We start from the raw sequence: 27,697 nt of genomic DNA on the forward strand, positions 1-27,697 counted from the left end.
TTAAATTCAAAGTACATGTTATTCACAACATGCAATATTTTTGTTGTTTATTATTTTGTAATGGTAACACAGTCTTAACTTTGCAAAATCAAACACAACATAACACAAAATAAAATCACTTTTATACGTTTTGCGTTCATTGTACATAGTGTTTTGGTAGAGATAAAATGTTGCAGTAGTGTTGTTTACATATAGTGCTAATATTGTAAATAAAAGCTTGTAGGAAGTGATTAGGGCTCAACATCAGAATGTAGCGCTTAGTCAAGTTCCAAAAAACGAGATTCAAAAATTATAGTATCGATCTTTGTCTTTATATAAAGTGTGAAATATAATAAACTCAAAATGTCAGTGGTTAAGGGAAAAGCTTTAATGAAAATGGAAGTAATCCAAGTTGGCGAATATGAATTTACCAAACAAGATATAATAGGCCATGGAGCCTTCGCCATGGTGTACAAAGGAAGGAAAAGAAAGGTATATTTATTGATGTCATTGCGTTGTTCCGTGTCTAATTAACGGTGAAGAATCGTAATTCCTCACGTTCCAAACAAACTGAGAACTTTATTTTGGTTACCTGCAATATTGATTTGTTTTAACGTGGGTGTTGTAAATTGTAAACGTCACATCAATTGACGCTGGTTTTAATGACCAATGAAGCAATCTCAGAATTTATTAGCATCGCTTTTAATTGTGCTACACTTATTTATATCTTTTTTCAAATATTTCTAAACACAATAATATTTTTATTTTGCTGAATATATAATAATAGTCTATCTTTAATTTTGTATATATTATATACTTGGCATGGCTTAGTTTTGTTTGTAGTATACAAATATGCATTAAATTATTCCAACAAGATACAATAACTTACTATTAATCCTGGTTGTTAGAAACACTTACAGTAATGATAGAAAAAAATATACACACTTGTCTTTTATTTTTTGTGTAAAATATTATATTTCAGGTCAACAAACACTTTTTTCAAATGTACAGTAACAATATACATTTAGTTAGCTAATTAAATAAGAAAATCTCAAGATGTAATGATGAATGAAACTATCTATTTTTATGTATATTCCCATTTTCATATATAGTTTTATAAAACAGAAAGTATCTTGTTATTTATACCATTAATTTAGTTATTACTCATGCACTTAAATGGTAATGAGTAGTGCATTAGGTATACAATTGTCTTAATACAATATTGTCCATGTTAATTATAGATAATAGTCTATATAGTTAATAACAAATTAATGTTTGTTTATTGTTGAACCCAACATTTAAAATTATTGTATTTAAATCCTTCCTTCAAGTTTATTTTAAAATTTCTTTAAACAACTCCTTTTTAATCCTTTCTACTACTATTCAATATTAGATAACACAACTAATATTTTTGTTAATTTATTAAAATAGGGCCTTCTATACTAAGTGTAAGCTTTACAGTTCTCTTAGCTTGAGGCTAGTCATGACACAGGGGCACAAGTGTGACTGTAAACTTGACATAATGTGGGTTTGATTCCCACATGAGGAAATTGAAATGTTCAATATTTTATTTTCTTCGAGCCAGCATCTGGCTTTAAATGAAATGTTGTGGTTTCAATCCTGATTCAGGGAAATGTATTATCATTATTTCCACACTTTAGTAAAATGAACTGTGGTGTTGAGTTCCACTACAAAATGGGCAATGTCGCCAATTCAGGTGGAAAGTGAAGTGCCACTATATAGGAACATACAGAATACAGCATGAAGCTAGAAATTAAATTTTATAACTTCATTAAAAAAGTTCTGAACTAATCTTATCTTACATTCTTTTATCTCAAATTATGAATGGACTTATCCATTTCTTTTGATTTTACCCTACTGATAGACACTAAAAAAAAAATATTTTACCCTATAAACTTTACACTACACAAACTGCTAAAAACCATTATTCTATTTTATAATAATGCCACACCCCTCAGTTTGCATGTGGTATTTAATGAACTGTTGTAACTAGCAATCTTAAGCTATCCTTGCTCTACTCAAACTTTGAAAGGTGAAGAAAATAAATTGCAAATACAGCTTTAAGCTTTTAAATTATGTTCAAGAAATACATAAATAATGCACTTTTTTGCAACAAATAAAAGAGATCATAGATTTTTTTTAGACTTTACTTATTTTCTGCTTTACATTAGGTTAATAGAAAGAACCTATAGTTTAAGATGTTTAATTTCTCAATAATATTGTGGTGCTAATACCAATAGGTGCCAAAACTAATTGCCGCATTTTATCTGACGCGAGATAAAAAATATGCATAATTAAAATACCTATAAATATTCAATATAACTATTGCGTTTACATTTTGACACTTCCTCAATAAAAAAAAAGCACCTAAAAATAGATACAAAATGTATACTATATCTTATAATGATCTTAGTAATTTACATAACAAAAAAAATATAAAAATTTTAGTCATACGGTAGTTGTTTTAGGAGTTTAGTTTCAACTCTTTGTGCAAATAAAATATACGAACGAGACAATGCGTCGCTGCACAATACGACACGCGCCGTGCGCCCCAAGGGCACTCTATCATAGACACGTGTGGACCTAAAGATCACCATACGTCACTATATCTACACATTCGAAATAGCATGCATCTAAAATTATAGGTGTCGAGCATCCGCGATATAGTGTTATAAGTTTTAATATTAGTTCTCAAAAGTCAATATTAACATTTAGAGTACCTAAAAGTTTTGAATACATTTTAATTTTTGACTTCAAAATACGCAACTTGTAAATACTTGTTGTATGGTGCTTAAACTAGTAGAAAGGGAAGAACATTATGAAATTAGGTCAAATTGTAATCGTTGCACGAACGAACCTATGGTGTGGAATGTAGAACGTTCTAATGTTAGCCCAACGATTGCGCACCACTAGCTTCCCCTGGAATATGAGCAAATAAAGTATGCCTGCGAGAATGTTAAATATACCCTTAGACTAAACAAGATTATTTCAAATTAACGTACGTACTCCAAAGACAATTTGTAATATAATTTAATTTATATTGCGGACATATACGAGTATATAATAATATTTTAAGTACATCTACAAAATTATTTAATAGGTAGGTACTTGAGTATGACAATATTCAAAATTCTTACTGAATAAACAGAAAAAATAAAATCCAATTGTTTAAGATGTTGTTAAAAGTAATACTAGTTCCAACTATACCAATGAAATAGTTTGATAATCGATACACACGTAAAAAGTTATATGTTGCTGTTGCTAAAAAGAAGATTAACCGTCGGAACCCGTTTAAATATTACGAGGCTTCTGTTAAGGTTTAACTGGTTCATGAATAGGTCCCGACTCTTCTTCTATTCTATTATACTTGACATAGATTCTCAGTTTCATAGCTTCACGCTGTATCCCGCATATAGCGAGGTAGGCACAGGAAACTTTACACCGAATTGTTCGAGACATTGCGTGTTGAGTGCCGGAACTCGACACCGCGCTTTTCCCTTGGCACCAGGGCATAAAAAAACTTTAATAAATAATAATTCATGACAACAACACGATGGGGATCGAACCCACAACCGCCGCCTTAGTGTCACACCCTGGTGCTCCTGCGCCATGACGGCCTCTACGCAGCGGGACTGGGACATAGTTCGTCCAAAAATGGCTTTTTAATTAAAGTAACGTCAATAAGGGCTCGCAAGTATATATCTGCCTGTTTGATTAAAATTATAGCTAGCAAATAATCTCATCCTAAAATGGTATAAAAAATCCACACAAAATTATGTTCTTTTTATATATTTATCTGTGGCAGATCCGTACCGTATGTTATTATATGTGTTTCTGATTACTTCTTCCTGTAAATCACGTAACAAGTTTCCGTTATGTTTTCACTATAATATCTAGCTTTCATTTCATATATTTTATTAACGTGAATTCGTAATAAACATTAATCCGTACGTTGGTCATTAAAGCGTATCTTATTAATAATAACTTCTTAATTTGTCAGTCCAATTTGACAAAAAGTTTTTTTATAATAGACTATGAAAATATAGAAAATGCATTATTACGTGATAGACAAATATTTTAATTTTTAATATCATTGTTCCCAGAATCCGTCACAATCAGTAGCCGTGAAAGTCGTTACAAAGAAAGGTATCCAAAAAGCGTCAGAAATCCTTGTCAAGGAAATCAAAATCCTTCGTGAGCTGACGGCACTGCACCATACAAATCTTGTGGCGATGCACGACTGCATGGACAGCCCTTCTTACGTATATGTGGTCATGGAGGTAAGTGTTAATATTAGATCAATGTTTATTTAATTTTTCACTATAAATAGCCATAGTATTTGTTTAAGTACGGAAACCTTTCATGTACGTTGCATAAACATTGCATTATAATGGAAGCTATCCAATATAATGGATATTTCCTATTAAGATATAGACTACAATTCAAACAGTTATAAGTTTATTTTTTTTAGTTTTATAACTTTATTTTTATTTATAAATTTAAAGTTTCATATAATTTAAATATGTTACGAAATTAATAGGCAAGTCAAATGATTGGACGTGTCGATGATTAAATTTTTATATACTAAATGTCGATAGAATATATAAGTAATATATTTTTTGTTTTCACACTGTATACCGCATACAGCAGGGTAGAAAGGGGGAACTTTGTGTTAAGACACACCCATCCCTACTTTCCTCTTTATTTTCCGAGATTTTGCGTGCGCCGCGATTTTTCTTCTGCGAGCTAAAAAGAAAGAAAAGTGAGTATCGAACCGACAACCAATCAATCGCGTTTAGAAACTGTATTTTTTTCAATAGCTTTAAAAATTTGAGAGAACCTACACTTTTTGAATCATTTCTTCGCCAACTATATATTGACTCATGGATATCTAGTAGAATTGGAATATGTATGGAATTAACACACAATGTATACAGGGCATTTGTATTATTCGATGATCACAATTACCAGGAAATTGTTAAATAGTTGACGACCATTAGGTGTCGTTCGTAACCCACTGGCCTTGCCCTTAATCCGCACGGTTTGATAGCTAGCGATGGCGTATATATTATATGGTCTGTGATCATAATAATATTTATATTATTGTTGTAAATCGGAAGGGTTAACGTTTTTCAAAAAAAAAACAAGATTAAAACACATATCGTTTAATATGTTTCTGAAGTATTCGGAAAAAGATTCTACGTAATTGCAATAAGTGATACGTATCACTCAGTAACAATTCTTCACACTAGTTTCCTTCCAACAATCCGTTGCCTACAATTCGACTGCTTTTACAGTCTTTTTCACCTACATATACCCTCTTTTTCACGAGTTCCTTAACATTATATATCTCCTTTGTATAATACTATTAAATTGTACTATAAAATATCTACAACACATTGTATAATCAAAGTAGATCTATTTATGCAGAAGGTAAATATAAAGTTAGCTTAAATTCGCCATTCGTTCTTCTAAAACGTTAAACGTGGCCAAAGCTTCTTTGGATCGTGATTGGTTAGAATAATATTTATCTATCATCAATATATATAAAATCGAAAGGTCACTCACTCATCACGAAATCTCAGAAACTACATATTCTAGGAATCAGAAATTTTGCATAGGAGTTACTTATAGGACGTAGGTGCTCGCTAAGACGGGAATTTGTAATATTCGACTTCTAAGGGGTTGTTTTTGGGGTTGAAAGTTTGTATGAAACTTCGTTACTAATGACATTTGTCTTTGTCATTCGTTACTAAATGCTAGGAGTCTCAAATTTTGCATAGACGTCACTAGGACGTAGCCATGGAGACAGAAATTAATAATAACATAGTTCACGCGGGTGCAACCGCGAGCGGGCCGCTAGTATTATATAAAACTTGTAGTCTTTTTCTTTTTATATATCACGCCTATACCTACATATTTTTATTTATAACCTGTTACCTGACACAAAAACCGATTTACCTGTTTAGATAGATAATTTTTGTTATTTTTTTGACATAAAAATAATAACTGAATAAATACGGAATTTTTAAATTTAATTCGTGTTCGCAAATAATATAATCTTTAATAGTTACGATATAGCGAATCTATTGCGTACTTATCTTATGTCGCTATCTATCTAAATATTCGTCACGCGAACAAAGCGTGGCGTCTGCGATATTACGCGCCAAATCCGCTACTTGTACAGTATATAGACTCACACGTGTTTAATGTTATTTTCGTATTACACCATTATGGCTCAGTGTCTGATTAAATATAATGCTGGTGGGTTAAATAAAACCCACCAGCATTCAATTGAAGATGTTTATTTATAGATATTTCCTTCGTAAAATGCCGTGGTAGGTATTGCCATCGACGTTATTAATTGGGTAAAGAATAAACAACTATACAATGCAAATGCACGAACATAACACGTCTCTATTTTCATTATATTTCATTTAGATAATATAAATGTAGTAAATATACTCCTAGTAAGTGGTTATTATGACATTAGTTTTATAACCATTGAAATGAATTAATTAAATCTTTAATCTAAATAACGTTAGCGATAACAGACCAGACGGCAAAAATATTATCTCAGTTTACTTCTTGGCACTGCGACACGTTTTGCCCTTTTGTTAAACGGTGTCACCGTTCTGCCCCACTAACCTTTATATCGCTAATAACTTTGAAATAATCTATGCATTTAACATATTTATCTAATACATACTTACTCTGTTATATTTCAAGCTTAACTTTGTCTAATAGGTACATATTTTAAACTCTTTAAATATTTAAGTCCTAGGTATATTTACTTGTGATTGTTGTTTTAAAGAACTAACAAGAAATTTAAATTTAAAATGAGCAGATAGACTTTAAGTAGGCTTCATAAAGTGGATGACGCAATCGTTAACTGCCTTGCGTTCAAACCTAAATGTCTCGTTTTGTTGAGATCTGGGCAGCGTCCAATGACTAGTACAGTACGGTCAGACATCTACTAGCTAGCTTCATGGCGGCCACGACTCGTTGACCGTACTGTAAGACACATAAATGAGTTCCAATAATTGCGCAGAAAACGCCAACACTACGTCATAATATCTACCTCACAAAGCGACGTGAAAGTTGTTGAACGAAAGCAAACTGATAACATGTTTACAAAATAAATTGCGTAGTACTTTTTCGTGGTTATTCAAAGTAATTAGCAATGTAACCGATGTTTGTATTAACTATTTATATAGATACTTATAACATTTAGCACCGCACATATTATTAATTATTTAAATAATATATATTTTAGTTTAGTACTGTTTAATATATTTTTTTATTAGATCACCAACGCTTAATAAAGCATAACCGCATATAATTATTATGTATTTGTAGGTGATGATGGTGTGCTTGTTACATGTTTAACTATAATTCATTAAAAAAACTAGAATAAAATTAAAAAAAAGAAAATTTAGAGTAAAATTATAAACAAGAACAAACAAACAATTGATTAATTTCATGCAATTACTAATTGAAGTTTATTGATTTCAATTAGTAATTGCATGCGTATGTCCAATTTAAAAAAATACTTTATCTGAGCGATAAAGTCGGTTAAGCTTGAAAGTGACACACCGGAAATCTTAATGTTTCAGCTTTCTATCGAACCACGGCTGTTCTAAATTTCAATTCCTAAATATGTTCTTATCATGTTCTTTATCCTATACCTTACATTTATTATATTTTTACCCAAATACATAAATTATATTTTACATAAATTCTAAACTCTGATTAAAAAGTAGTAGGAAATTCAGGTCAGTAACCTTGAGACTAATCGTATACTTTGATAATCAAAAGACGAATGGCTGATACGAATATGGGGCACTACCAGCTTTTCTAGAGACTACGCAGTGCGCAGTGTACTTGCATTTATTCACTAGACATTTTATATCTACAACTTTTAAAAAATCCCTTCTTGCCTAATAAGCCTAATAAGATAATCTTATTATCCAATTTTTGTAGACAAAGCGTGACGTTGAGTTCCACCATTCAACACGCAATGCCTCCAGAATTCGGCGGAAAATGGGGCTCGGAGTGTCTCAACACTAGGTTTCCTCTGCCTACTAAAACTAAAAAAAGACTCATATACCATGTTAAAGCACAGGTTCACTGATTACTCAGTGTTTTTGTGGAATAATAACGCAACTTTTCTCTAAGTAACGTTATTGTTTGCTATAAACTAACGGAACACTGCGAGATGCCTCGGTTAGACATGCATGACAGGCAGTCGACCACGCATCCGCCTGCACTTTACGCTTCTGCCATTAATCTCTAAGTGTTTACAATTAAATTATGTATAAAGTTATTTAATTAGTTTTTTGAAGTCTTTAATGAAATATTTGAAAGCACACCATGAACAATTTCAATATAATAAAATGAGGCATTTGTCGTTTATAATATGTTGCTACTTGGAACTCTTATAGTCTGACAAAATAAATAACATCAATTTAAGTAAATGATATTAAAATTTATTATAATAAATAAATAAAAATACCAGGATATTGAGGCCAGTCGTGGCGCAGGGACACAAGTGTATGACTGTAAACACGACAGGTTGGGGCCTAGATTGCTACTCTAGGGGAATGAAATATTTAATATTTTCATTTCTTCGCTCTGGTGTCGAGGCAAAAACACGGTATTGAGTCCCGCCACTCATCATAAATAATTTAATTAAAAAGGAAATATATGTGCTTTAATAAGTCTAATTAGTATGCTGCTATGAAATATATCCATTAAAAAATATTTTCTACAAACATTGAATCTTACTAGGATATTACAACACTTTTATTTCTGTCCTTAGTTATAAATAATTGGTAACCTATTCTATTTACATATCATAAATTATAATTACAACAATTAATACAACAAAAAATCATATAAACTTTCTATAAAAATAAAAATAAATTTGGAACTTATATTTGAAGTAGACCATAGTAAATCTATTTACATTATCACTTCCGTAGAACTTTTTCTACAAAATCCTTAAGTATTTTATTCACACAAACATACAAACTTTAATCAACTTTTAATTTTTATATTAACAGCAATGCAATTTTAACATTATCGATATTTCAGCACAGTAACATTTTTCATCATAAATTATTTCATTCAGATCGAGTCCATTCATTATCAACTCACTATGTTCTATTTTACAAGAGTATTTGTATGTTAGACAGGTGATTTCTCCGTTTTATCTTGTAAAGGGACTTCCTCAGGAGCACCATTAGCATTCGCGCCCGATCTTTCGCCCGCAGCCCTATTAGGTGAAGAACTAAACCTTTTCTTAATGGAACTCCAATTTTTCTTAATTGTTATCCCGGCTACGACTACCACCATCCCAGCTACAACAATACCGATTACACTTTTATCTACGCCTCCGCCGCTACTTGCGTTTGAATCTGATGTCTTAGCGCCAACCTTCACATCCGAGTCGACTGATACCTCTTTAGGAGTCTGGTCCTTATTGCTTGATGACTTAGTATCACTAGGGACCTTATCTACCTCAGTCCGGAGTGAATATTCGCTTACAGGTATATTTTCTTTAGAAGGGGCCAAAGCTTCAGGTAATGATGAAAGTGTTGTTGTAGCAGAAGGTCCTTCTGTTCCGGAAACATCAGATTTTTCTTCTGGATGCTTATTTCCAACAATACCAGCATTAAATGAAATCATACCAGGTAAAGTAGCATCAAATAAATTTTCATCAATATTTTGAGGAGCATCAGGACATTCTATTGATCGTGCGTCACATGATTGTTCGCAAACTGTTTCTAATGTTTCTTTTAACGATCCACACAAATCCAACATTAATTCAGAACTGCTAGATGGCAAAACTAATTTTCTTAAAGCTTTCAAATTGGAAAACGTGTCCTTGGATAGTCCCTGAAATTTTCATAAATATTGATTATAATAAATATTGCAGATATCCAGTCGGTATTGGGAAGTATTTACTCCAACAACCTTACCGTTCTCATATCGTTGCCTCCTAAATCCAATTCTTCTAATTTATTTAGAGATAAACTATTCTTGAGATCTTTTGGATATTCAATCAATCTGTTGTTCGCCAATTTTAATGTAACTAACTCGGGTAGCTCGCTGACAGACTGTAATAAAAAATAAACATGAAAAAATTAAAAATGTTGTGTTACTAAAAAATCAATCGTCAATAAAATATAACATATTTATAAATATTGTCTTTCCAAAAATATATGATTAGCGTTTTTAAAAGTTATTTATATTTTTTTATTGTTTAGGGGGTGCAATAAAAATAATATTATAAATTATATTGTTAAATGGACAAAAATATCGACAGCCAAGAAAATTACGGAAAATACATGTCGCATAATTAAGTATTTAGATATACTTACACCTAATGCCAGATCCATTATAGAATTGTTGTTAGCATTTAAAACTTTCAATTTTTTCAAATTGGCCACTTCCTTTGGGATTTCTGTCAATTTATTATTATGTAGTTTTAAAGTAGTTGTTCTTGGATCTATTGGAGAAGGAAATTCTTTTAGGTCATAACCTGAACAATCCACTATATAATTTTCAGTATCTCCTTCAGTATTACATATACAAGGTTGAGGACATGGCAGTGTAGTAGAATTAGACTCTGGTTTTGCAATATTGTCATCATCGATTGGATATTTTGACACATCGGTATTTAGTAGTAAAGGCGGTATCGAGTCAGTAGTGCTGTCAACTACAGGTTCATCTATTACTCCACTTCCACTACCTTCTAAAAGCCCTTCTAAATCAGCATTATCAGGAGGAAACTGATTATCTGTCTCCACAGGAATATGTAATTCATCTTCATTTTGAGCGGAAACGGACCCAATACTGTAAATGGTATTAATATTAACCATGTGATACTGTTACAATCAAATTGATATCATTTATTTATCATAACGAGGTGACGTAAAATTGCTAAGTACATTGATAACAACTATGATATGTGCAAGGGTGGGACCTGTTATGTGATCTTGAAAATATTTAAAATTATTTTTTATACTTATAAATGTATAAATAAATATCTTATATTTAAATTAGATGAGACGAATCTCATCTTTGGCAACATTTCATAATACAATAATAAATAGTGGATCTAAATGTAAAGTTATATTTAAGTTAATAGTATATTGTATTAATATTATATTTAAGTATATAGTACTGTTAAAACCCAACCAAAAACTACATAAAAAGACAAATGTTATTAACATAAGTAAGCAGGCACAGTATTAGCACTATGTAGGTACTACAAATGCCTCAATATGTTTACTTACATAACGGAGATAGCCACAAGTATACAAAACGGTTTTAACTTCATGATCACTATTTGAAAAAATATATATCACACGTATGAATGTTTTGTACCTGCCAGGTACTTGTGTCGTCAGACTGCTGAACGCGAACTCACTGACACTTATAACTGTTATCACTCATTGATAAGATTACCTGCAACATGAAGCAGTTTATCGCGAGTCAAACTTGATAATATTGTACGAATAAAAGGCAAAAACGTATAGTATATTAGATATTGCTAATAGTACCAGCTTAGAAACTGATATGAATATTTTTTGAAGGAAAAAAGGAAGAGCATTTATCACCACATTTAAATAATGCGTCCGTTTCCAAAAACATTGTTATGAGTAAAGCATATTACTAGAAATATTACTTCTTTAAATATCTTATCTAAATTTTATATAAATGTCAACAATCGAAAATAAAAAATAATATCTTTGTAGCTGTGTGTATACATTATGCTTAAATGTTTACAGTAAAACACTTTATAAGAAGAATTCTTATAGATATTACATAATAACAAAGAAGATATGACGGATGATTTATTTATTCATTAATTAAGAAAAATGATGAATGAGAAAATGAAATATTTATTAAAATGTATCTATTTCAATTCTTCAATATTGAGTGAACGCAATGTCAAAATGGGGTAGAAAGTGTCTTAACACTAGGTTCCTAGGTGCCCTCTGCCTACCCTGTAATAATATATAATAATGTATTTTTAACAGTACTGCAATGGCGGAGACTTGGCGGACTATCTACAAGCAAATCGTTTACTCAGTGAGGGAACCATTCGCACTTTCCTCCGACAACTGGCGGAGGCGATGCGTGCGATACACGCTAAGGGCATCGTCCATCGAGATCTAAAACCACAAAACATCCTCCTCACTCACAACGTTATGCCGCCGCGCACTCCGCATCCTACTGAAATTACACTTAAAATTGGTTAGTCATTTGTGTTCATAAGATACAAGAAATATTGAATATAAATTTTATTATATTCTATGACAAACAATCCTATAAGCTTTGTGATTGATTAGCTAAGATTCTTAGAATGACTGTTCCACATTCGTAATAAATTTCATCATTTGGGGATCCCTAAACCCAATCTACGTTAAAATTATTTGAATAGAGAAAATAAGAGAAATAATAATAAAATTATTTGAATAAAGATAAGATGTGTAACTTCTAATGAATAATTTATCGCATTATAAGTACACAGTACGATAATAATAATATTAACATTTTTATGTAGCGGATTTCGGCTTTGCACGATTTCTTGAAGAAGGAAACATGGCCGTTACACTCTGCGGCTCACCGATGTACATGGTAAATATATTTACATTTATAAAATTTATGGAAATTATTAACTTATTTTCATTAGTTAACTTTATATACAACAATGTGAAGCTTAGAAACTGTCATATTATCTATATTTAAAAAGTTATTATGTAATTATATTATATTTAAAAAATATGTATTGACCGTAGCTGTTATTTTCAGGCTCCAGAAGTGATAATGTCGCTAAAGTATGATGCGAAAGCTGATTTGTGGAGTTTAGGCACAATAGTATATCAATGCTTAACCGGCAAAGCGCCCTTCCAGGCCACGACTCCTCACGAGCTTAAAGCCTTCTACGAGAACAGCGTAGACTTACAACCCAAGTGAGTTAATAATATATATATATATATATATATATTTTTGTATTAGGCTTTTTAAAAAAGACATGGATTCAAAATCATGTATTCAAATTCTTGCCTATTCCCATTTGGCATATTCAACAATTATCATAAACAACTATACTATTAATTGAAGGTTATACTGTCAAATGAAAAACTGACTGATAAATTAAAATTTAATATAACTTAACACTAAAATAAATGTTAATGATTTACTAAATAACAACAAAAATATTTCTATGAATGCAAAAGACAATAACGATATAACTAATCTATTACTAAAATAGTCAATAAAATTACAAAAGCTACCTTCATACATCTATTTTTAATATATGTGGCGTCGTATTTTAAATCGCGTTTGCCATTATATAGTTGAACATATATATTATACAGTCAGTGGCCATATTCAAGGTTGGTAATAAAAAAACCGAATTAAGTGTCGCTTCCGTATTGAATAGTTGCTCTAGAATTGATGCTAATACGTATAACTAAATCTAATTTGATGATATATTCTGGCCTAAATTTTAACTTGTGTATATTCATATAAATTTGATATCTAATTAGGTTTATTTATAAAAATGTATTATGAGATTAAAACTATTTCGTATTTCTTTACAACATAATATAAACATTCCGAAAGGAAGTATCTACATATTTTATAAAATAAAATCAGTTAAAGCATTTGATTGCTTATAAAAATTCAAATAAATCTGAAAGGTATTCTTCAAGGATTCACTGGAATATTGATAAACTAGATATTTTGTGTTATCATTTTTCGAAGCGTCGCGTGTGACGTAGGGGGACAGTGTATGACAAAGTGTACCTAAACGTGATGTTGTGGGTTCGATTACCGCTCGGGGTAGTATTTTTTTCTGTTTCCGCGCTATTTTCCTAATTTCAAATATAGACGTTGAGTTCCGTCATTTTCCGCAACTCAACTTACAACTTTAGGAGAAAAAAAAGAACTGAATGTCTTAACACTAGATTTTCTCTAACAATCCAGTAACTTTGGCTTGAAAAATATTTAGAAATTTTGCTTATATAAGAAAAGTGCACATGTTATATACATTACATAACTCGATGAACTGTGACTACCGGATACGATATCCTCGCAATAAAATATTTAAAGCAGATAAGGACTAAGTAATAAGCATAACAAATGGCGGCTTTAAATACAGTAGTAAAAAGATTGCAATTAGCACAATTTTTACATTATTATCTTAAATTTAATTCGTAATGATGATAATACAATAAAGGCAAATACATTTTTTATCTAAATGTAATGTAATTTGATCTCTCAGCTTTATCTTTTTAAATTTATATTATTATTTATACTAGAATAAAGGAACCATTCAGTGAGACTGAAGAAAATAAATACGTTTATGTACTTTTTAATTCAAATGATGATGAAACCAAAAAATATATTATTTAATAGCTAAATAAAGTAGTTATTGACGACATATCTTATTTTTAAACGTTTTTCCCACAGAATGCCAGCCGGCACGAGTCCAGAACTATGTAACTTGCTGATTGGCTTGCTGCGGAGGAACGCGCGCGAGCGAATGCCTTTCGAAGTTTTCTTCAATCACCCGTTCTTACAGCGGCCAAGAACGACTTCGATCACTAGTGAGTATTAGGACGTTATCCTACCTTTTATAATTAGACTTGAAAGGAATTACCCTTTTCTTACTTTATATCTGCCATATGACCCATACTATATTTATATTTTTCATAATTTAAATATTTCATAATTATTATTATGCTATTAAATACTTTATAAAACATACATAAAAAATGATACACCAGTAAATGATATATAGTTATAAACTTTTGCTACCCTATAGTGAGTTTAACCTTACAATACGTTAACCCTTGTTTATTGACTCGCCCTCTGTTCGTATTATCAAAGATATAAATAAACTCCGCTTGACTTTGTGTGAATCACTTCTTTCAACACGCAAATGTTTACCACAATGGACACTATGTTAATATATTCTTAATAACATAAATAAAGGGCTAAAGTCAAAAGAAAGAATGACATATTCACATTCCAATTTTGTAATACATAAATTTGGCTACCAATCGTACCGAGTGACTCATATTAATCTGTATTCTATTGTCAGTCTTTCGAAATTGTAACAATTTCCGTATGATAAGGATTGTTTCTGGAAACGTTGAATTGTATTACCTTCTTATTTAACCTCATAAAAGAAATTGATAATTTTAAACAATAATTTCAGTTTTATATTTTACTATATAATGTGCTACATGATTAAGCTTTCCTCCTTCCTTTTAAAAATCATTCCTGTCTAGGCTTTTCACGAGGCTTTACTTCCTGATATTACTTATTATTTTTTACTATTAATAAGAAATTCAATTAATATGGTTTATTTCTCATAATTCAACCGAATTATATATATAGAATACACCACCTTAACCTTGACATTACACTACACCCCCATCACTCACAAGTCATAACGCTTTTCTAGTCCATGAATTTTTGAACATTCATAAAACTAGATATAATAACATCACGGTGTGGTTACGGAGTATAAACATTGTTCAGGTTTGGACTCGGATCTGCCTGACATATTGGAGTGCGATATCGAAGGCTGTGTCGAAACTAACTGTATCCTAGAGGAGTCTTGGGACAGTCAGGGTATTTAGTATTTACATATTTACAATTACGCTTGATATGTGCAATGTGCATGACGGGGTGGGCTAACATTTACTTCTGTGTACGTATAATGGTAATATTGTCATATACTAAGAAGCTTAAACAGCATGGCTTGAAAGATGAACTGCCCATCAAAGTAGGGCTAAAACGTACTTATGTATGAAATTCACTGCTCGGTTCAAAAATTTAAAGGACTAGCTAATTTTGCAAATTACGTGGCTTTTTGGTGTCTCATCGTGTGTTTGCATCGCGCAATGCGATTTGTTATCAAGTTACGGGAGTTTTTTATCTTCTCAATCTTCAATATATTTTCATAATAATCTTACTCAGATAAAACAGTCGCGTTGCGTCGAAATATGCAAACCATTATCATTCGATCGCTAACATTGATTATAGTGGGCGAGCACTTTCATTCATCAGCATAATAATAAATTTAGGTTATAAATAACTACAACCTATTACTTAATTCATTTCTTCTCAAAATTTTATTTTAATCCTTTAACATTTTTTTTTATCTAGTAACGTATTGAATAATGGAATCTACTTTTTTTTTGTGTATAACAATTTTTTCTAATGTTCTATTATTTATATCTTACCAAATTGATAAATTAAATATTATTACGGACTAGTCGTTTATACTTATGCAACAAAATGTGTAAAATTTAGTAAAATGTGAAATGTGTAATATTTAGTTTGAACAAAATGTGCAAAATTTAGTACAAAAATCGTAATTTTAAGCCCAAAAAACGCACCTAGTATTACCACACAATTTAAGTACCATTATTTAAATAAATATAATATTAGGAAAAAACTTCTCTTTATTTATGAGCTTTCCTGATAAAAACAAAGTTAAAATTACTTGAAAGTAAAATGGAGCTTGCCCACAGGTACAGAATCATAATAAGTATTGTCTATAGTAAAAAAAAGCTATTTCTTATATCTGCATCTTTATACAAAAAATATATATTCATTAAAATATATGTAATCAACAATATATATTAAGCGAATATAAATAATATAATACGGGTGTATCCATAACAGAAACAGGTTCGAGCAGTGCAATCCCCGCGACGTCAGCGGCGCGCGCGCCTGTCGCCGTGCCGCAGCCGGTGCCGGTGCCGCAGCCGACCAAGAAACAGCCGACATCATCTGGTAACATTTTAAAATTTTACGATTATGGGTTCCATTTCAAATTGGGGTTATTTTCTCTGTTTAAAAATTTCGAAAATTGGGGGGTGGAAAGGGAGTATCTCGGTACACTAGGTTTTGCCTACCGTGTCTTTTTTATCCGAGGGATACAGCGTGAACCCAAATATAATTAACTTTTAATATTTAATTTTTTGTTCACTATTTTAATTGTATCTATGCTCCTATAAGGTCTCTTGAGTAAATAATTAGATTACGTGTAAAGTCAAACAATTTTATTCAAAATTAGAATTAACATGTTTCATTATATGAACGTAAATAATTTACGCCTAAGTAATTGCATAATTTTATTTTTGATGAATATTGAACAGCGATAAATAAATGTAGTTAGTCGTTGTTAGTCGATTATTTTTAAAAGACGTTCACTTAGACGAAATTTATTTGGAGAATATTTTAATTTTTAATTAGAATAAGTGTTTATTTTTTACGAAAAAATCTCAGAAGTACACGTGTTTACCATTAATTTTGACGACCCCGTTAGCCTGAGCGTCTTGAAATAAAAAAAACTGACGGTATATTATATAAAAAATAACCGTTACCTTAACTTAAGAATAATAGTTTGTTATTATTATTTGTTTACACTGAAGTTTTATTGCTCGATAAAAAATCACATTAAATATAATCCGTCGCGAAGGTAAAGCATTCATCATGTATGTGCATATGTATGTATGCAGACATCTTGTCTGGCGTCAATGTCGGTATACATCGCCCTAACAAATTATAATAATTTAACATGAAGTATATCGACAGTTTTAAAATAAAATATATGCAAATAACAATTTAGTTTTCCGTTTTTTAATTACTTATTTGTCTAGTTACTAGACATCAAACAAAAATATAAAAGTATTAGGTTAATACTATATTTAAAAAAATAAAATAGAGTATGTATTTAAAATGAAAAAATGTACATTTGCTTTCTCAGCTCAGCCCTCGATCAAAAAAAATCATAAAAAACTCAAAACTTACCCCAAAGTTCAAAATTCTAGAAAATATTAGTCAGCTGGACTTATAAATATAAATACTAAAGTCATATTATGGTAAAGTCTATTTTTAAAGTGATTAGGCCAGTTCGCAAGTTGGCTCAGAAACAATATTGGCCAGCTGTCTGTTGTACATTCGGATTCTTGTGTGTCCAAGAAAACTTTAAAGAACTTGCGTAATAATATCGGTGATATATTTTATTTTTTGATTTCTGATTATATGGATATAAAAATGTGAAATCTATAACATATATTTATGTTGATATAATAACAATTTTACATAAAAAATCAAAACGACAGAATAAAATTACAAATATATTTCAGCGCTACAACAACTACATTGTTAGTATGGATATGTAACTCCACTATCATATATGACAGACAGATTTAAGCAAATTGTTTTATGAATCAATAGGTTTATTGTATGTATTAAGACAAGATATATAATGTATGACGTATGTATGTGTTATAATATTGGCGCCATCGTCATATCAACAAGACAGTGTTCGACTGTAAATGCGATGGTTGTTGTTCGACAATGTGCGACGTAAATTCCATTATTCGCAGTGTCTGAAATCGCTAAGAGCTCCAAGAAATCAGTAGTGCAAGAAATGGGAGTGTCTTGACACTGTCTCTGTTCTGTCTACCATGCTATGTGTCACAAAGCCGGAAGTCGTAAACATGTATTGCTTGCGACACCAAACGCAACTTTGCCCCCTTAAATTTATTGTTAAATTATAAACTAATTATACAAATCTTTACATGAATTTTATGTGTTATTCTGATACTACATTACTGCGAATATCTAAATCGGTTCAGTAGTTTTTGCGTAGTGGAATAAACATCTATCCTCATAAACCTTAATTTTATAATATTGGTAGGACAGCAGGATAGTAACGTTATCGATGTTACAGCGGAGTCCATGGACACGTGGGCGGTGCCGGAGGACTTCGTGATGGTGGAGGCGGATAGCGGGTCGGCGGAGGGCTCGCACGGCTCGTCGTCGGAAGCGGCGCCGCGCCCGCGCTCGCTGGCGCTGGAGTCGCCGCCGCCCACCGCGCCACACACCGCGCCCCCAAGGGTAACATTTATTTTTTATCTTTAACTATCGTGAGAAAAGGCTAAGGTTTATGGACTGGCAGGTGGAGGTCGTCCACGACGCCCAATAAAACCTCACAGCACTTGCTCCTTCTCGACTGATAATAGCTGAGGCCTAGAGTGCCAGAGTATTCTTCTGTGTACCCCACTTGACTGATGACACTTACTTGTTTGTTGTTCATACTCATTTGTAATCATTATTTTACTTAATGCTGTCATTAGTTTTGGATTATGCCAATATTAGATACGTATCTATCATAGACGTGACACATGCTAAAACAGTTTGTTGTAGTGACTGTTGCTAGTATTTTTGTAATTTGTTGGAGCTCATAATGTTGTGTCAATTTTACCCAATAATTATCAATAGCTAATGTCATTTGATTAAATAAATAACGCAGTAAAATTAGAGGCCATCTTTAAATAACTTCATACGTTAAGGGAGGTCAACGTAGTGTCACATTGTTTGACAAGAGTGGGGAGAGGTCCTAAATTTTGTAACATCATGTTTCAAATTATAATGTAAACAAATTATTGGAACTATTGTTTTAATTTAATAATTTCTAATTGTACAATTATAAAATACGTCACACTAAGTAGAGTAGTCTCACAAATGTGAAAATCATAAAATTCGTGTGATATTATTGATGGATGGCGGCTTGGTTAGTTCATTTTAACCATATGTACCTACATCGCATTCGCGAGTGGCTAACAAGTAACAGCTAGGAATGTGTTCCATTGCGCCAGGCGGCTGGGGCGGGCGGGGGGTCAGGCGCGGGCACGTCCGGGGCGGCGGCGGGCAGCGTGCCGCGCTCGCAGCCCATAGACGTGCTGCGCTCGAATCATAACCGAAATGCGACGGATATTGGATCCCTATCGCCACCCACTGTGAGATACATTTATTATTCATTTATCATATACGTCCACGATCTTATTGTTGATCATAAATGAAACTTTTTTGTGATGTAGCATGTTACCTTAAGTTGTGATTTGTAATGATAGGTACATGTGTGTATACTAACGCAACCGCAGCTACAGTTTTCTTTTAAAAGACTGCTCATTTTTTCAAGTGCAGATTTTGTTAGGTGTGTATAAAATGACATAACCTAAACTGCACTCAAAAACCGCCAAATCTGTAACTATGGTGGCGTTACTACATAAGTACCAAATTATATTAATAACTCTAAATAAAAAAGAGCATAGTGTAACTTGAAAGACAATCTTTTCTTTTTAACTTTAAAATATAAGTAACGTAAATTATTGACTCAATCAGTTAAAGACTATTTATACTAAGTATATAAAGAAGATTTATTTACTTTGTATAAATTATTATAGTAATCTACCAATATTTATAGGTGCCATTCACAATGAGGACTCCTCCTTCGGCTCGACGACGAAGTGCTTCTGGGAGTTCCCCACCACCCTCACTGTGGCAAGTCTCCCCCACGAATAACAGATCAGGTAAAATTAAATGATTTGTTATAATTACATATTAAATAGTTTTTTAAAAGTTTTAAATTTATTTACTATCACACAAACATGTATTGTAAAAAAACCCTGTTACTAATAATTAAAATGAGATCATGAGGGTCTCATTTGGTCTATAAATATGTGTCTACCTATATATGTATACTACAAACTCACAATAAGAATGGGAAGGTGTGTGTCTGTGTGCAGGGACGTCTCCCCCGCTGTCCATGGCGCTGAAGGTGAGCGGCGAGGCGTCGCCCGCGTCGCTGCTGCGCCTCAAGGTGCACCACGACCCGCCCGTCTACATACCTAACCTGCAAGAGGAGACTATACTGGCTGTGAGTTGATTTGATCGCGTCCGGCCTCGTTTTTAGAACGAGAAAATGAAATATTAAATATCGAGTGGGATTCCACAACTATCGCGTCTACAGCCACGCTTTTCCCCTGTGTCTGTGTGCGCGCTTTTCTTTTCTAATATTGATTAATTTTATTATTGTTTATTACGCACATTTCAGTTACAAGGTTATTTTTTAAAAGTTTTCTACTCATTTTAAAATAAGAAGGTATAATTAGGTATAAAGTATTATTACCCAATAAGCTCAATAAGGTTTGCTATATGCAGGAGGAGCATAGCAAGGTGTTCTCGCAGTTGAACTTCGTGTTGATGCTCGCGGAACTGTTGTCCGACCTCGCCATGTCCTGCGGGGCGCCGCTCGCCGCGCTCATGGACACATCGGATGGTACTTGCCTATTAATATTTTTTTAACTTCACGCTGTATTCCGTATATAAGAGTAACTTCTTTTTCTCAACTCGCCCAATTTTCGAAGCATTTGTTTTGAATGGTGGAACTCAACGCTTTGTTTACTTTGTATTCCCTCAAACAAGAATTGAACCCACAAATGTCGAGTTTACAGTCAGGCGCTCGAACCGGCGGCAGTATAATTGCAAAAGTTAACTGAAATATAATTCTAACATATCTATAATCTATAATTCTAATTCTAACATTCTATCTATTCTATCTATATCTATAATTCTAATTCTAACAAGTATAATCCAGAGCGCTGCAACGAGAGCGTGCGCTTCGGTCTGCTGGTGCAGGCGATGCAGGCGCTGGCGGCCGGACTGCGCCTCGCCGCCGCGCACTACCGCTCGCGCACGCTACAGCCCACGCCGCAAGTGCGCAACGGTACGTACATATGTCATGAGTTTTCATATTTTATATAAGAATTTTTGTTAACTGATACATTTTTTTCAACAGTTATTTCTTCATTTTTTTTCAGTTGTTTCACTAATGAACGGAAAATATAAATGGATCTTGAACGAATCAAAGAGACTGCATGAAGCGCGTGTTACACCTGCAGTGTGTGATAAAATTCTCTACGAACACGCTATCGAACTGGTAAATATTTGTTTCAGTCAAAAAAAATCAATGATTTAATTTATAATCAATTACTAGAAATCTTGATAATATAATGACAAACATACTTATCTGATGATTCATCTCTTATTTTGGTGAAAACAATTAAGTTGTTGAAATTTTAGAGGCAAAATTAATGAAATTGACTGCCAACGCGGTCATGCTGACCGACAGCATACTATCCCTTCAGGCTTAGCAAAAATCACAGTTCTATTCAAATTCAAATTGCACTGACTGACACAGCCCGAACGGAAAGTCTAATTGTCGACCATCAACGACTGACATGACCTGAACGGGAAGATGCATAATTTTTCTTGGCGTTGAACGTGCTATTTATATTACTATTAATATCTATAAATGAGAGATTATTAAATGATAATTGAATTTAGGTAAAAATGGTATATTTAATACATATTAATATATAATATACTATGATTATTTGTATTTGATAGAATAACTTTTTTATAATATACTAGATTCTGTCTGCAACTTCACCAAGGTAGCAAATAACTAAGAATTAAGGCATAATATGGAACTGATCTGTTGACCCTGACTCTCACCTCAATACATAGACTATATAGATCATTTATCAAAAAATGAGCTATGCAACACAAAGATTTTTCAATTTGAACTAGTATTTCCTAAGATTTGCGCGCTTCCGCTTTATATTGTTTCTGTTTCATGATGTTTTTTACTTCATAAATAGTGAAAAGTTATGTATCTAATATTAATAAATATTAGATCCATTACTATGCGAACTTATACAGTTATTACCAATTTTATTAGTTATTGTCATGTACTAAATCTAATAAATATTTTATATAAATATAGATATTTATATTATTATTATAGAAGTTTATAATATTATGAATACAGATGTAAGTTTTAACTTTCCATCTACATATAAACAGTGTCAAATGGCCGCCATCGAGGAGCTGTTCGGCGACGTAAAAGAGTGCGAACGTCGGTACATGTCCGCGCAAGTGTTGCTGCACTCGCTTGTACAGCGACACCCGCTACATCCGCATCACCGCACCACGCTCTCTAAATGTAAATCGTTTTTTTTGTGTTGAAGTTTAACTTTGTTACCAGAGTGGGAAATATCTATAATAAATTTTCCTGAGTGGTAATTGATCCCACAACCGCCGCGTTTACAGTCAGATACCGTACCGTCTTTATAATAAACTTAGTTCAGTAAACCTTTGATATTATAAATGTGAGAGTGTGAAGATGGATGTTCCACGTTCACGTAAAAAAACAGCTGAACAGATTTAATAATTAGTGTCACAGGTTACTAATTTATGTAAAGATTTTGTTGAATTTGGCTATAATGAAACAATCATTTTAAGCGGACGGAGCCTCGTTCGGGTCGGTGGATAGTAATATTTACATTGTATTTCTTTTAAGGTGAACCCACGCCTCTTGTGCTATTATTAAGTAATAGGATTTTTTTTTATTTTGTTATATCAAATAATATTTTTTTAAGATTCTCTACATCTTTGGCCACACGTAACTCAACTCATTTTAGTAAATAAAAGGATTATAATTTTTTTCTATAATTACAGATAGAGACGCAGTACAAAGACGACTCAACTGTCTCAAAGGACCGAGAAAAATCATGGATGCAAAATTAGAAACTGGGATCTCATAATGTTTTAAGCCCTCTTTGCTTAGAATTAAGTACACAAAACGCAAGACGAGAAGTGATTTTATTTTGTTTAAAGAATGACTTGCAGTGATAAACTATTATAAAAAGTGTAAAAAATATATAAGTGGATGATATCGATTTAAACTCATTGTCGTACAGATAACTGAAGTCTAGAGAATTATTTGAGATTGCAATAGTAAGTTATATTTTTTTATATATAGAGATTTCAAGCAGGCAGCGGTAGATTTATGTAGAAACATTAAAGATATTAAACTGTAAAGATTTATAGTGCTGCTTTGTGTATATCCATGAACTAGACATGTGCATGTAACTTGTTACATGTTACAGTGATGCATGCTGTATCACAATGTATGAGTACATTTATAAAGATAACAAAAAGCAAACGTGAAAGAAATTATGAAATAGACTTTTTCATTTATTATTTGGAGCACTGTCAACTTCACAGTAACAGTTTTTTGAAGTGACATTAGTCTAAGACGTGATTCATCAGCACTTTGTGATGAGCATATGTAGCCATCCAAATTCATTTAATGAAAGTGATTGCAACATGAACAAAATAAACAGATTTCTGCTAATAATTAAGCACATCAAAGTATCAATTTAGTCGTCCACACTAGAAAATAAAAAAATTGTAACTAAAAAAAATAAAAAAAAATATATAGAGTAGATGTAGTTTGGAATTACAAAATTATTTCATAATTGTATTAACATTTTATTATTACTAATTTGTAGTGTGTTATGGAAATCAAATAATACAAAATATCTTAATATGGACATATTATTGTTATAGAGATCTCATTATTGACCAATAACAATATGGCATTTTTAGGTTAAGTTATGATTATAATTAAGTATTTTTGAGAAATAAACAGTATAAATCTTGTGTTTGTATTTCAACCCCGCAAATTATAATATTGCCGAATTGTGATCATAACTATGTATTTTTTTCATAAACATGCTTTCAAAAATAAAAATAAAGACTGTTGTAATATTAAAGTGATTTGGTTTTTATAATTGTGACCTTTATTTTAAATTAAATATTTCGATAACTAAGAAAATAAGAACATCATTGTAAATGTAAAATATTTATTTTATCAGAATAATCAATATTGAATGAAAACACCAACACCTTGTTTTAAATACTTATATGGTTTCATTCTATTACGTCCACGGACAGGGTTAAGCATTACTTTATCTGGGGGAAATTCTGAGGATCCCATAGTCTCTAATAGAATATCTAAGCAAGTTAGCAATTTCATCATTTGTGTAGAAAGAGTACAGTGTACATTCTCATCTTGTGCCAAGTCTGTATTGATTATCCTTTCTATGTCTCTTATATCATCATTAGTGCCTGTGTGATGGGTTCCATTCCAATGTAAAGTTAATGAAAATATAGGTGCCTTTTTAGGATAGTCATTGCTAATGGCTACAAGAGCTACAAGTTTAGCTGATTGCCTTGTAATAATTGCACGATATAACATGTTGTCACTTATCACTAAACCCTCTGATATTACAAATGAAGTTGATGGTGCTTGACTGTATTCAGGCCACCCAACTGTCTGCCACTGGGTCAGAGAACCTGATAGTCTAATAGGGCACGACACTCCTTTTGTTGGTAGAATTTTACCACACTCAAGATCTTGCAACTCCTGCATAAGTTCTATTCTAGATCTAAGTCTTTTCTTCAAAGTGAAAATAAAATTTTCAACACTAGCAACACTTAGACTTTGGCAAGGTTGTATGTTTTTAGATGCTTTTTGTGCGTCTACTGAAACTGCCATGAAATCTAAGCCACACATTCTTTGTGCCCATATGTAAGGTTTGCCAATTTCTGGAATAAATTGCTGAAATTCTTCAGTTATCCCAGCAGAGTTCAAGAGGTATACAGTAGCTGGGTGTGGGGAGTCATGACCATTGTCGCTTGGATATAATTCATTGAGTATGCTATCAGCGTTTAATACATCTGCAGCAGAAACTCCAGTAATAGGCTTAGGATGCTCCATCATAAACTTAACAACTGTTATTTTGAGATGAAGCAAATATGAAAAGATTAAGTTTACTGCAGTACCTTCAGAGTTTTTAATGCATATTATTACATTCAATGGATGTTTTTTAAGTACTTCCTTCTTTTTAGCTTCGGCTTTCTCTTCTTTTGTTATTTTTGTACTTCTGTGGTGTCTCTTTTTCTTGCTATCTCTTTGATCTTCATCATTATTGTCTTGGTCAGAATCTGAATCATTTGAAACAATTAATTCACTTTCAATGTGAGTTAACTGTTCTAACCTCTTTGCTTCATCTTCATCTCCAGAGATGCCTAAAATATTTAAAATAATGTATACAAAAACTACCATGTTATTTCTAAATTCTTTTTAAAATGTAATAACATACATACCAACAGTTATGATTTTTGCACCAAGAGCATCTGAATATGCACTAGCATTAGCATAAAGTAAAAATAAGGGTGGTGGCAGTAGCCCTGCTGCTCTAGATTCATCACGTTTTTCATCTAATCTAAGTGCTAAACATTCTTGCAATGGTTTTGTAGCTTTCAGCACATCTCGTAAATGTGGTGCTAATGCATCTAGCCTGGAGCGAGCAGCAGCTATGGCAGCTGCAACTCTCTCTTTGGATGCCACCAGTTCACTGCAAGCACCAGATAGTTCTCTTCGTTGACGCAATTCCCATTCAAGTCTTGCCAATTGGAGCTGGTGCTCATCTGTTTTAGTAATTTCCTGTAATGTAATAAGCTTTACACTGCATCCTACTTAAAGCAAAGTAAAAAAAGAAATCCTAATGTTAAAACACTTCATTTACTAATTTTCACCTAATACTCGTGGAGTTGTAGCCAAAATCAATACCACCTTTTGTATGGCTGTATGATAGCCATATCAGATTAAAGAACAATAAAATTATAAACTGTTAAATTTACAATAATCTACTTACTGAACGTGAAATATCAGTCGGAGCATTCCTGTAAAATTCTTCTAATGGTACCAATTCAATTTCCTCATCTTTTGATTTAAATTGCAGGCACTTGGTTACTTCTTTATTTAAATGATCAGCTTCATACAAGAGATTTTGCAATAACAAGTGAGTAGAGTCTACTCTTTGTTTCTCTTTATGTAATGCATCACGTCCCCCGCGTGTTCGTACTTTTTCTAAACGATTAAGTTTTTTCAATGCTACGAGATGCAATGACGCTTCTATTCTCTTCGCTTTTATTTTTTCTTTTGCCTAAAAGAATATCAATTTAATGGGGTAAAATTGTAATTATATAAATGATTATATCATCCTATCCATTATTGTAATATTCTTTTACCTCGTCTGTGGATTTAGCTTTTAATTCAGCAATATCAGCAAATAACTGCCTTATATCTTGACATATTTTTTTAAATAAAACTGCATCCTTTTCTGCTGAACGTAATTGAGCTTCAGATTCCTCAAATTCTACCACTTTCTGCAAAAAATATATTAGACAATCGTGTAATTACAGTATTTTGATAAAATTAAATTAGGTAGAAATAATTCTAACCTTATATATTTCAATTGGTGAATGTTTTGTACTATCGGCCGTTGAGCTTGTATTTATCTTGCGTCTTTTCTTGTTAGAAACATCATCCTTACCCATTTTTGTAGTCTAATATCTACAAAATATACATATTTAGATAGAAGAGAAAATGTTACCAAAAAAAATAAGAACATATGAAATATGTGTATATATTAAGATTATATCTACTATACTTATTTGTTGTTTTATTTAACACACCATATAGAATTTATATTATTAAAAAAGTATTTATTAAATGTTTAAATTGTTATTTTGGTTAATTAAGAACAGTAAAACATAAACAAATGCTTCACCCGGGAACACCGGGAATCAGACCACAGATCAAGGAAAGAAACATATTAGTGTTGCCCATCGACAGTGGACTATCGATAGGCTATCGATATTCTAACGATAGTTGTCCGATAGAAGGACTATCGATATTATAATCGATAGTATCGAAACTATCGATAGTTCAAAAAGGTACAATACTATCGGACAAATGCAATATACTATCGATATTATCGATAGTATCGCACTTCCAGTCAGAAAAGTATCGATACTATCGATAGTTCACGACAATCGATAGTTCACACCAATCGATAGTATTGCGAATTTTATAAAAATCGGTGACGAT

General features: G+C 32.1%; 3 protein-coding genes across 9 annotated transcripts; 1 reads left to right on the forward strand and 2 right to left on the reverse strand.

Annotated features, from left to right (window-relative positions):
• The first annotated feature begins 56 nt into the window (after positions 1-56).
• Positions 57-24,512, forward strand: Atg1 (serine/threonine-protein kinase unc-51-like protein Atg1). 5 transcript variants are annotated; one of them, XM_085195198.1, is made up of 17 exons: positions 57-471; positions 4,104-4,280; positions 12,051-12,267; positions 12,578-12,651; positions 12,826-12,986; positions 14,491-14,627; positions 15,568-15,660; positions 16,720-16,830; positions 18,779-18,945; positions 19,707-19,847; positions 20,315-20,420; positions 20,619-20,767; positions 21,052-21,169; positions 21,488-21,616; positions 21,711-21,829; positions 22,759-22,897; positions 23,413-24,512. In XM_085195198.1, exons 1-17 carry the CDS (start codon positions 343-345, stop codon positions 23,496-23,498), a joined length of 2,253 nt encoding a protein of 750 aa, XP_085051324.1. In that variant the 5' UTR covers positions 57-342; the 3' UTR covers positions 23,499-24,512. The 5 variants fall into 5 exon arrangements, with proteins under 5 accessions (XP_085051324.1, XP_085051327.1, XP_085051325.1 ...); XM_085195199.1 differs by having other exon boundaries at positions 58-471; positions 20,637-20,767; XM_085195201.1 differs by lacking the exon at positions 19,707-19,847.
• LOC146533998 (uncharacterized) lies at positions 8,474-11,462 on the reverse strand. The gene is made up of 4 exons (XM_085195208.1): positions 11,304-11,462; positions 10,386-10,860; positions 9,984-10,121; positions 8,474-9,900 (listed from the first exon to the last, which is right to left on the reverse strand). Exons 1-4 carry the CDS (start codon positions 11,345-11,347, stop codon positions 9,190-9,192), a joined length of 1,368 nt encoding a protein of 455 aa, XP_085051334.1. The 5' UTR covers positions 11,348-11,462; the 3' UTR covers positions 8,474-9,189.
• Positions 24,513-24,585: 73 nt separating the features above from the next.
• Positions 24,586-27,441, reverse strand: thoc5 (THO complex subunit 5). Of its 3 annotated transcripts, none has more exons than XM_085195204.1 (6): positions 27,283-27,441; positions 27,049-27,160; positions 26,836-26,973; positions 26,460-26,750; positions 25,909-26,248; positions 24,586-25,830 (listed from the first exon to the last, which is right to left on the reverse strand). In XM_085195204.1, exons 2-6 carry the CDS (start codon positions 27,142-27,144, stop codon positions 24,620-24,622), a joined length of 2,076 nt encoding a protein of 691 aa, XP_085051330.1. In that variant the 5' UTR covers positions 27,145-27,160; positions 27,283-27,441; the 3' UTR covers positions 24,586-24,619. The 3 variants fall into 3 exon arrangements, with proteins under 3 accessions (XP_085051330.1, XP_085051331.1, XP_085051329.1); XM_085195205.1 differs by having other exon boundaries at positions 27,258-27,425; XM_085195203.1 differs by having other exon boundaries at positions 27,253-27,424.
• Between the last annotated feature and the right edge of the window lie 256 nt (positions 27,442-27,697).

This window comes from Heliconius melpomene, chromosome 12 (assembly GCF_056956725.1).
Source record: "Heliconius melpomene rosina isolate 202511_hmr_F chromosome 12, ASM5695672v1, whole genome shotgun sequence".
In the NCBI taxonomy this organism is placed as follows: Eukaryota; Metazoa; Arthropoda; class Insecta; order Lepidoptera; family Nymphalidae; genus Heliconius; species Heliconius melpomene.